General features: G+C 49.9%; 1 protein-coding gene across 1 annotated transcript; it reads right to left on the minus strand.

Annotated features, from left to right (window-relative positions):
• Positions 1-7,802: 7,802 nt before the first annotated feature.
• On the minus strand, positions 7,803-11,750 carry CCL16 (C-C motif chemokine ligand 16). The gene is made up of 3 exons (XM_065909429.1): positions 11,621-11,750; positions 8,667-8,787; positions 7,803-8,225 (listed from the first exon to the last, which is right to left on the minus strand). Exons 1-3 carry the CDS (start codon positions 11,688-11,690, stop codon positions 8,114-8,116), a joined length of 303 nt encoding a protein of 100 aa, XP_065765501.1. The 5' UTR covers positions 11,691-11,750; the 3' UTR covers positions 7,803-8,113.

Here is an 11,750-nt window from a genome sequence, read left to right on the forward strand (position 1 = left end):
AGAAATCTGGAAGAGGTGGGCAACATGAGGGGCCTCTGAGCAGTGGGTCTAACTCACAGGTGGGTCTTCCTGGACACAACCATGTGTGATAGCCCTTTAAGAATACACAGAGGCCTGTTGTCGTTCAGTCACTAAGTCATGTCCAACTCTTTGCTACCCCATGAACTACAGCACTCCAGGCTTCTCTGTCCTTTACCATCTTCCAGAGTTTGCTCAAACTCATGCCTATCAAGCTGGTGATGCCACCCATCCATCTCATCCTCTACCGCCCCCTTCTCTTGCCCTCAATCTTTCTCAGCATCAGGGTCTTTTTCACCTAGTAGGTTTTTTGCATCAGGTGGCCAAAGTATTGGAGCTTCGGCTTCAGCATCAGTTCTTCCAATGAATATTCAGAGTTGATTTCCTTTAGGACTGAGTGATTTGATCTCCTTGCAGTCCAAGGAACTCTCAAGAGTCTTCTCCAGCACCACAATTCAAAAGTATTACTTCAGCCTCCTTGACGGTCCAACTTTTTATATCCATACGTGACTATTGGAAAAACCATAGCTTTGATGATACTGACCTTTGTCGGTAAAGTGATGTCTCTGCTTTTTAATATGCTGTCTAGGTTTGTCATGGCTTTTTTCCCAAGGAGTAAGTGTCTTTAATTTTGTGGCTGCAGTCATTGTCCAGAGTGATTTTGGAGCCCAAGAAAATACAATGTCACAGCGGCTAGTCACTGTGATTTTAACCACTGGGTGGCGCTGCCCTCCAATTTTCCAAAGATAAGTCAGCCTAGACTCCCTATTCAGTGGCTGCAAATGCTTAACCTCTGGGAACCTTATTTAAAATACCATCTCCATGGTGACACATCCTTGCCCTGACCCCCTGACTGACAGTCAGAAGGGGTCTCTCACGCTGACTTCTGAACCTGAGTGTCACTCCCTCCCCTCCCCTTGCCCGCCTCCTTAGTGTGAATTTCATGAATAGACATTTAGTAAACACCTCCACTCTCCCCTGGCACAGGGGTGGGAGCTGAGTAAATTAGAAGTGGTGGTCCCTGCCCTCTAGGCAGCCCTTTCAGCTGCGTTCAAGGACCTGCACTGGATGTAAAGGATGGCCCTCTCTCCTTGGCATCACTCTTGGGAAAGTTGACCAAATAGCCCCTCAAGCTGCTCGTGTTCTGTGGTTCAGACGAGAAACCCACGTTGTAGGGTCTGGAGCAGAAGGCTCCTTCCCCGGAAGAATGCCAGCAGAAGAGGAAGCTCTGAGTGTGTTTAGGGCGAACATAACGGGGCCCAGGCAATTTCTCAATCCTACCGTTAGTCTGGTTGCCTTCCACTCACCGGCTCCTCCTCCTCCGTCATAATAGGAATGTGGGAACCGATGGCTGTCCTCTCACCTCCCCCCAGGGAGAACCTGCTGGCCTTTTGCCTTCTCGCCCAGGGAGGGGAGCTCACAAGCTCTCAATCCCAGCTGTGACGCAGGCCCAGCACTGCGTCCTCTTAACATACCTCCTGGTGTGACTCTCCTAGTAACCTGTGATCACTGCTGTTCCAGGCTTCATTTCACAACCGAGAAAAGCTGCATCTCCGAGAGGTTGAATACGTCTCCCATCAGCACAAAACCTGCTTTAAATGCTCACATCTTTAAAAAGCCTCCCTTGGACCTGCTGGCTCTTGACCCAAGTTTGGCTTCCCTTCATGGAAAAGTTCTTATCGGAGCTGCCTCTGTAGTGTTCCGGGCCCCCCTTCCACAACCTCTGTTTCCCGTTACCCCTTTGGTTGGGCTTCTGTCACTGCTTTCCACTGAGACTTATTGACTCATGGATGACCTTCAAAAGGAAAAAAGTGGAAGGGTTAGTCGCTCAGTCGTTTCTGACCCTTTGCGACCCCAAGGACTGTAGCCGCCAGGTTCCTTTGTCCATGGACTCCTCCAGGCGAGAATACTGGAGTGGGGTAGCCATCCGTATCTCCAGGGGATCTTCATCACCAGGGGATCAAACCCAGGTCTCCTGCATTGCGGGCAGATTCTTTACTCTCTGAGCCACAAGGGAAGCCCTTGACCTTCAAAGGTCAACTCCAAAGAACTTTTCTCTATTCTTCTTTAAAAAAAAAATTTATTGGGCTGTGCCAGGTGTTAGTTGAAGTCTGAGGGATCCAGTTCCCTGACCAGGGATCGAACCCAGGCTGCCTGCATTGGGAGTGTGGAGTCTTAGCTCCCAGACTACCAGGGAAGCCTCTCTCTGCTCTTCATCTCTCGGCAGCACTGAGCACATTTGATAACTTTCTCTTGATTAAATGATTTTCTGGGCTTATAAGTCACCACGCCCTCTGGGTTTTCCTGCCGTCTCCCTGGCCACTGTTCCAGCCCATCTATGTGTCACTCCGCTCTGTTCTCTAAATATCTGAACGCCCCCGAGCTCATTACTCACTACCTGGTTCACACCCTCCCCAGCTGACTCCATCTGGCCCTACGGTTTTATATACTCCAGCTTGACCATTCCCTGGCCTTCCAGACTCCCACAGCCAACTTCCTTCTCGACACGGCCTCAAGGACACCTAAACAGCACCTCAAAATAAACACAGGCCAAACAGAACTCTTGATCCCCCATCTCAATTTACTCTTTCCCAGACGTCCCTATTTCTATAAGTTGCACCAACAGCTCAAGCCCACCTTTCTCAGTACGTCTTTTCAGTTCTGTCCCCTGAGATGTCCCTAATCTGCTCAGCCACTTCCTCCCTGGTCCAAGTCACCGTCCCCTGTAGCCGGGACTGCTGCAGAGGTCTCCCTCGCCCCCCAGGAATCCCTGTCTGTGCAGGTGATTCTTCAAAGGTCAATTGGATGCTCTCCCTCAGCTGCTTAAACATGTCCTGGATGGCTTTCCACGGCCCTTGAAATGAAGTGCACACTCCTTGGCCTGGCTTACAAAGCACTCCCTCCCTGCCTTTGACCTTCTGGTCTCCTCCTCACCTCTGTGCTCCGGCCAGACTGTCCCCTGCCCAGGGCTTGGCCCTGGTTGTGGCTTCTGCCTGGAAAGTTTGATCTATTTGTGTTTTATTTAGGTCTTTGTTGCTGCACATGGGCTTTCTCTTGTTATAGGGAGTCAGGGCTACTCTTCTCTGCTTTTGAGCACGGCTTAATTGCCCTGAGGCATGTGGGATCTTCCTGGACCAGGGATCGAACCCATGTTCCCTGCATTGGCAGGCGGATTGTTAACTACTGCAGAAGTCCTGCCTGCAAAGTTTCCTTTCACTGCTCCTGGCGTGACTGATTCCCGCCAGTCATTTAGTTCTCAAGGGGCACATCACCTCCTCAGTAATGCCTTTCCTCACCACCCCACCTAAAGTAGACACTGAGTCACATCCCTGATCTTGAGAGCTGCCTGGAAGTCTTTCCACTTCTGCCCTTCTCCAATCTAGGGGCGATCAAAGCTTCCACAAGACTTCTGTGAATCCCCTATGATGTACTTCACAGGTTTTGGTCTCTGGTCCAGGGACGCCGGCCCTGCATCCCACCGCTGGCTTTCAAAGACCAGATGGTCCCTTTTCTTAGCTCACTCAGAGTGACTTCATCCCTCCCCTTGAAATCTTACCCTAGTCTATCTTTGCCTGGAGAATTCCATGGACAGAGGAGCCTGGCAGGCTCAATGCGATCGCGAAGAGTCAGACATGACTGAGTGACTCTCTCTCACACACACACACACACACACACACACATCCATGTCCTGGGGGCATTTCTTGCCTTCACTGGGGTTGCAGACACATTTTCTAAGCATGATCTTTTTCCCTGCAAGAGAAGGATTCTCGTCCTAGCTGATAACAGAATAGCGACATTTTACCATCTCAGTTAAGAGACAGGGTTGGCATCTGAACCTGGATTTGCCTGCGTGCGGAGAAAATGCTTTTATTTTTTTAATTTAACTTTTCTCCCCGCTGCATCTGTGGCCTGGGGGATCTAAAATTTCGACCTGCGGACTCTTAGTCGCGGCAAGTAGGATCTAGTACCCCCACCAGGGGTCGAACCTAGGCCCTCTGCATTGAGTGGAGAATTAGCTACTGGACCACCTGGGAAGTCCTGAGACAAAGCTTTTAAACCAGCGTATCGACTGTGTCCCGCAGATCCTCATTCAGGCTGCTGACGACTCTCAGTGGTTGCTCACACACAGGTGCGCACACACGTTCTTCCCTACAGAGGGGAAATACTTGCCCTTCTGGCTGGCTTTGGGACATTGCCTCGAAGGCTGAATAGCATTTCTTACAGGCCAGCCAGAGCTAGCTGCAGGACATCTGGTCGTCTGGTCTAAATTCTCATGGCACACAGGGGGGATGGTGTGCAGAGGGATTCACGAGAGGGGATGTGCCGGCCAGGTTCCTAGACTCTGGGTAGAATGCTCCTTGTACTGCCCAGGGCTGCTTCCTTACTTTCCCCCCTTCCTGTCCCACCCACTGGTCCCCTCATGTTGCTGTGTGTGGCCTTCACCCCTTTCTACCCTTTTCTCTGACAGATGAGTGGAAACCCTGCTATTCCAGGCCTTGTTGTCCACCCGCTACCATTCAGTCACTTTGGTTCTGCAAGGCTGACAGTCACATAAGCTGTCTAGGCATACATTAATGTGGATAAACCCTTTGATTGATCAGACTGATCAGGGTTGGGAGACGCCTATGGACCAGAATGAGGAGGTCTTTCCTGTGTGTGCATCTGTGTGCATACGTGTTATGTTGAAAGCCAGGCATTTATCTACCTTGAAAAGATTAGGAATAGCCCTTTGATGGACACAGAGGTGGAAGGGGAGGGTGGGATGAATTGGGAGTTTAGGTTTGACATAAATGCATGACAATGTTTGAAATAGATAGCTAGTGGAAAGCTGTGTAACACAGGGAGCTCAGCCTGGTGCTCTGTGAGGGTGGGGTGGAGTTGGGGTGGGAGGGAGTTTCAAGAGGATGGGGATATGTGTATAGGTACAGCTGATTCACTTCATTGTACGGCAGAACCTAACACAATGTTGTAAAGCAATTACACTCCAATAAAAAACAAATAAAAAACCCCAACAACAACAACAAAACAGTTGATTGCACCTGAGATAAGTTACTTTTGGTCCTGAACCACTGGGAGTTTCTGGCAAGTTTTATTATGTGCTGGGATGAGAATTTGACTTTGTCTATAAATTTTTCAATTAGATTTTTGGACTGACATCTCAACTCTGAACTCTTTTGATAGATTAAAAAAAAAAAAAAGACACATAATGACATTTCCATTCCAGCTTGCTAGAATCCTGGCCCTGGCCTGTGCTTCCTGTTTTCGGCCTCAGCTTGTCCTTCAGGCCTTTGAACTCGAGTTCACTGATTTTGACCCTGGCGCTGGCTAAGGACTTTGAAACCTCCTGCTTGGCTGTACACACCGAACGTGGTCTGGCTCCCGCGTCAATCCAAGCCCGGCCACCTCCCCACATTCACTCTGGCAAAGGTCCAGCCTGGCTATGTTGTATCTGTCGGTGATTCTCTCATCCCTGGGCTGTGAGCTCCTGGAGGATGTTTGAATACAGTTAGCTTTGATCGCAGGAATCATGGACAGAAATCCCTGGATCCAGAAGTAGGAGCTCACAGCCTGGGAGGGACGAGAAGGGAGCACTGACCTCTGTCCAGGACAAAGGGGAGGGTCGGAGTCTGAGGCCCTTACCGGCCTCAAGCTCCTGCCTGGCCAGTGTGGTGATTGACAGGTCACTACAGGAGTTGAAGTGCTTTTGGCACAAATAACAGAAGCTAAGACCTGCTAACTCAAGCTCGTGTAAAGAAAAGGGGGGTACCCAGACACCCGTGGACAGATTAAAGAATGAACAAGACTGGGTAGATACATACAATGAAATATCATTCAGGCCTAGCAAGGAATGAAATCCTGACAACATGGATACATTTTGAAAACATTGTTCTATGTGAAATAAGCCTGTTACAAAAGGTCAAATACTGTATGATCCCATTTATAAAAGATACCTAGAGGAATCAAGTCCATAGAGGCAGAAAGTAGAATAGTGGTTCCTAAGGGCTGGGGGGAGGGGGGAGGGGGAAGTCATTGTTTACAGGGAAGAGAGGTTTCAGTCTGGGGTGAGGAAAAAGTTCTGGAGGTGGATAGTGGTGGTGGTTGCAGGACACTGTGTAAGTACTCAGTGCCACTGAATTGTACGCTTACATACAGTAAAAATGTTGGGTACGTGTGAACACACAACAGAACTGACCTAAACCAATAGAAAGTTATTGCAGAGGTGCTAAATGCCACCATGCTCCTTTAGGAATTCAAACAAGCAAACAAAACAAACAGGAATAGTGGGAAGAACATTGGGGCCTTGCATGGAACTGAGGTTAGCCAAACCTCCAAGCCTGGAGGAGGGACAGGGCAGCTCCGGGGGCTTCAGTGGACGAGTTCATAGCCCTCTTCCCTCGGGATAATTCCTGAGTGCTGGTTTCTCAGGTCCGAAGTTCATCTAAGAGAGAGTCTGATTGGTCAGCTGGAGTCAGGGGGGCGTCTGGGTGCGTTAGCTTCAGTTGGGGTCGGGGAGCAGGGAGGCAGGATGATGTAGTACCACTGGGGGCCACTGGGGGCAGGCTTGGGTCAGTTTAGCAGAATCCAAGTCATTGGAGACCTGTCCTCCCAGTGGTCACTTCACCAAATTCGTTTCTCTAATTATATCGCTTTAGTTGCCTGATTTTGCTTTGCCTTCACAACACCATTTTGGGGGGATGTTGGATTTTGTCTGAGTCCACTCCCTATTGTTGAGCTGGGGGCAGAGAGGTAGGGAGGAGGGGGAAAAATAATCCCTGTCTGGAAAAAAAATAAAGTGAAAGTGTTAGTCACTCAGTCATGTCCTACTTTTAGCGATCCATGGACTGTTACCTGCCAGGCTCCTCTGTCTATGGAATTCTCCAGGCAAGAATACTGGCATAGAGTGCCATTACCTTCTTCATTACCTCCATTACCTTCATTACCTTTGATTCCTAACCCAGGAATCAAACCCAGGTCTCCCGCATTGCAGGCAGATTCTTTACCACCTGAGGCACCAGGGAAGCCCCCCCCCACTTTTGGCCTTGGTGCCATATAAAAGCTCCAGTTCCCCCAAATGGAGAAATTTCTTGGGGGAATGTGGAGAAGACCCTGAAAAAACTGAGACTGAGTTTCTGCCATCCCAGCAGAAATCCTTTCTGGCAGGGAGTTACAAAGTTGGCAATAAAGGAAATTGTGTTTGCTGAATGGTTGAATTTTGGACCGGGATTTTTACCCCCAGCCTAGCCAAATGCACTTCCCCGTCCTACAAAGCTTACAGTGGGAGGGACCTAGGGATTGACACCTCCTCTTTTGTTTCAGCATCATCTGCACCCACATCACCCTGGGGAAGACCCAATATTGGGGAATTCAGCAAAGCCTCAGCAACAGGAAAAAAAAATCGTTAGCATTTGACTATTTCCATAAGAAAAGGTTAGATTTTCTTGTTTTTGTTTATAATTTTTATTTATTTGGCTGCCTTGGATCTCAGTTGCGGCATGAGGGATTTTTTAGTTGCAACGTGTGGGATCTAGTCCCCTGAACAGGGATTGAACCTGGACCCCCTGCACTGGGAACATGGAATCCTAGCCACTGGACCACCAGGGAAGTCCCAAAAGGTTAGGTTTTAAAAGAAAAGCATAACAGAAGAAAAAAGAGATCTAGAAAAAAGATACGGGTGGACAGGAAATGTCAAGAGTCCTGTGAGTCTCTTAGTGAGCTGGAAGCCAGAGAGAGCCAGAGGTGGCTTGGCTGTTGGGAAGCGGGACGTGATCATTCAGGATGGGCTGGTGCACTGGAGGGAGGTGAGGGTCTGAAAGCAGGACAAGGAGGAGGATGTGAAAGTGCTGTGCTGAGCGTTAAGAATGTATCCCTGCCCTCCTCCCTCAACCTTGAGACTGAGAATATATTCAAAATGCTTTACTCTTTTGAATCTCTGGCCTGTTTCTCTGAAGGTGACTTGTCACTCAGACCACAAAATTGCTTGCGTTTTCACAGGGTTACACCTTCCCCCCATTGAACTTGGGCTCCGTTGGTGGCCTGACCACCACGATGAGCTGTGGATCTGGGCTTGACCTTCCTCCCATCTAGTGATGTTAACTTAGGCCAACCTCCTGGAAGGCCGCAGAGGAAGCCTGAGATCCTTGATGTACTCTTGGACCCAGTCGTCGTTGGGGTTGGTACAGATCTCTCGTTTCCGCTTGGTGATGAAGCTGTGGGGGCAAAGTCAGACCATCAGGGGCCCTGGAGCAGTTAGGGGTCCAGTTCATACGCCCCCACTTCTAGCTCACCAGGGACTTGCCTCACGTCCTGTACCACCTCCCTAGGCCTCCTCCTGTCTGGGTCCCCTCAAAAAGCCCCCCCTCTCTGGCATCTAGACCTTATCATCTCTTCTTTCAGCCCTTCTCCATTCAGCCTAGACCCTCAGGCTTGGGTTCCTCTATGGCCACCGTTTCTTGGACCACATGAACCAGCCACGTGCCTCTGTAAGTGGCAAAGCCTAGAACAGAACCCAGGCCTGTCCCGTGAGAGTCAAAACGCAGGCCCTAACTGCTGCGCCCCTGTTCTAGCATGGACACTTGGTTCTGTGTACCCCGGTCCAGCCTTGGGCTCCCCTTCCCTCTCCCTGTAAATGTCTGCAGGACCATGCTTACATGATTGCTGGCAGGTGACAGTTGAGGGCCTGTCTGTATCCCACCACCAGTTTTCTTGGCAATACTTTCTCATGATACTTCAGGCAACAGGTGGCTGGGTGGTTCACCGACTCAGGAATTTCTGAGGGAATGACATTGAAAGCTGAGTTAAGAAGGCAGAGAGAGAGAGCCCATGGCTGCCCACCTCCATCTCCCATCTCTTGCATTTTGTCCGTTCTTCTGATGGCAAAGCCCACTGTCAGTAGGGATTGATGGTAGCTTGATGAGTAATAGACAAGTGGAAAAGATGAATCTTCTGTAGATCTTTCTGCCTCTGACTGAGCTTCATCAAGTACAAAGGACTGGGGGATTCACATTTGCTGATGAACTTGACTGGGCAAATATGTATTGAGCTCGTATCACAAGCCAGGCTCTATTGAAGTTAGAACATGTGGAAGGTACAGTCGTGACTCTTGTGTACCTTAGAGACCAGCCTGGGTGAAAAAGGAAAGCAAAAACATAAACACTACAATAGAATGTGGTCTGGGATAGAGTAGAATTTGCCGCAAGGGGCTATGGGAACAGAACGAGGAGCACCTCACTCAGCCTGGGCAGTTGAGGAAGAAGCCCTGCAGCAGGTGGTGTCTGAGCTGATTCCTGAAGGACGAGCAGGACTTAGGCAGACAGAGGAGTCAGGGGATCTGGAAGAAAGAAATATATGGAGGCCTGGGGTGGGGGAAGCCCAGCGTGTCTGGGAGGATGGAGCAGTTCCAGGAGCCGCAGAGCAAGGCAGGAAGGAAGAAGGAGGAAGAGGATATTCAAGAAGAAGAGGAGGCCTACCCCTTCTGAACTGTGTCGGGGAGCCTGGATTCTGTCCTAGAGGCACCAGAGAAGCTGCGGTCGGGGGGAGGCTGAGATAGAGGGCTGAACAGGAGAAGTCAGATCAAGGGGAAAAAGCTTGTATTTAAGTTTTGGGGCCAGACAGTATGGGTTGGAGTCTTGACTAAACGACTTGAATCACGGGCAAATTTCTTAACCTCTCTGGATGTCTTCAGCCATTAAATGAGGGTAAAAAAGCTCCGTCCTACACAGTAAGGGAAGGAGAAGGCAGGATGAATTGAGAGAGTAGCACTGACATATACACACTATCACGCGTAAAACAGATAGCTAGTGGGAAGCCACCGTAGAACATAGGACGCTCAGCTAGGTGCTCTGTGATGGCCTAAAGCGGTGGGTTGATGGGTGGGAGGGAGGCCCAAGAGGGCGAGGATGTATGCACACATACAACCGATTCACACTGTTTACAGCAGGAACTAACACAACATTATAAAACAATTACTCTGCAACTAATAAAATATCCTATGATATACCATAATGAAACAATATTTAAAAAGCATGCATATACACGTATATATATGTATAACCAAATCACTTTGCTGTATAACAGGAATTAACAACATTGCAAATCAACTATGCTTCAATAAAAATAAACCAATAATAGGAAAAAAATAGTTATGTCCTAGGATCGTGGTGAGGATGAGTTGAGAAAATGCTTGTAAAACCCTTAACTGAATCTGGCGTAGAGAGTGTCAGGGCTTGTGGTTCAGAGCTGATGGTAGGGAGAATGGATACATGTGAACGTATGGCTGAGTTCCTTCTCTGTCCATCTAAAACTGTCACAGTATTGTTAATGGCTATACTCTAATACAAAATAGAAACTTTTTCTTTTTTTTTTCCAAAGAGCTCATGGTAGCAATGGCCACTCTACTGGCCTGGAAAGTGTTCTCTCTCCCTCTCTCTGACACTCCCAGGAGGCCAGACTTGGTTGGTTATTAGCGCTGTGTCTCCCTTGAGCTGCCCTGACTGCTCATCATTCAAGGATATCACCTTCCCAGCCCCCAGACCTGCAGAGTGCAAATCCCTGACGCTTGCGTCCAGTAGGTGGCAAAGCTTGAGACATCTCCAGGGCACCATTTGGCTGATTCATGCACTGGCTGGGCCATTTTTCTTCCTGCCTGACCTTCCCAAAGGGCACTATTGCCCCCTCCCACTCCCAGGAGGCACCTCTACCCACTGTGACCCTGGTTCTCTAAGGTGATGTTTACAAAGACCAGGGCCATCCTAGGAGTATGTGGGCAGATTACACAGTGTGTGTGACCCTCGCTCCCCTGAGTGATCACAAAGGCGGAATCCAGCCAGACTATGTGCCAAGGGCAGCCTTAGGTAGAAAGCAAGGGCTGGGGCCATTGAAGGCAGGTATGTACTGGGAGATGGTCTGAGTCTCTGGTCCCTTGCCTGTCACCAGCCCTCATAAACGCTGGTAGAGGCAGAGCCCATGTGTTCGTCTCTTGGTTCCAAAACCTTTCAATCTCCTTCAACCCCTTTTCTCTTTTCTACAAACATTTTTTAGCCCTAGGCTGCGAGATGGAGATAGGGGTCCAGAAATCCTCAAACGGCACATGTGGGCATCCCGTTGGGGCATCTCTTGGTTGCCATGGTAGTCCCAGAAATCTACAAAAGACCCTGCCCGCAAGAGGTGTCTAGCTTCAGACCCCCTGTCCTGGGCTTAGCCCCAAATGTCCCTCCACCTGCCTCCCTGACTCCCTCCGTGCTGCCCTGCCAGAGCAGGCATGGCTTCTCCCACCCACTTGCCTCGCCTTCCTCCTCATCACAGACATTTGTGATCGTCCCTTCTGCTCCTTCCTTGGCTGTTCCTCCTAAACGATCATTCCTACTGTGCCCTCAGGACTCCTGAGGTGACCTCGACCCAGCTTCCTGAAGCTGCCCAACCCTAGCAACTCTGGACCACAGCTCAGCTCTGCTTACAAGGGGCTGGTGCGTAGCAGCTGTGGGTGCAGGCGGGGGAGGGGGCCTGGGGCTGATGGCGGAGTCCTGAGGGCACTCTTGGCATCACCTGGCTGCCCGCTCCCTGTTCACCTTCCTCACTGCTGCCCGCCAGGGACAGGTGGACTCACTTGGCTGGCTGTGAACAGCAGAAGTGATGGCGAGGATGAGGAGAGAGAGGGCAGCCACGGAGACCTTCATCCTCTCAGTGGGCAGTCAGGCTCCAGGGGAGGCTGGGAGGACACAGTCTCCTTCTTTTCT

The sequence above is a fragment of the Muntiacus reevesi genome, chromosome 18 (genome assembly GCF_963930625.1).
Source record: "Muntiacus reevesi chromosome 18, mMunRee1.1, whole genome shotgun sequence".
NCBI classification, from domain to species: domain Eukaryota; kingdom Metazoa; phylum Chordata; class Mammalia; order Artiodactyla; family Cervidae; genus Muntiacus; species Muntiacus reevesi.

Coding starts and splice junctions, on each gene's coding strand:
- CCL16 (XM_065909429.1), bottom strand. CDS start 11,690: ATGAAGGTCTCCGTGGCTGCCCTCTCTCTCCTCATCCTCGCCATCACT. Junction 8,788..11,620: donor TGCTGTTCACAGCCAGCCAA/GTGAGTCCACCT, acceptor TCATTCCCTCAG/AAATTCCTGAGTCGGTGAAC. Junction 8,226..8,666: donor TGTCACCTGCCAGCAATCAT/GTAAGCATGGTC, acceptor TTGCCCCCACAG/CTTCATCACCAAGCGGAAAC.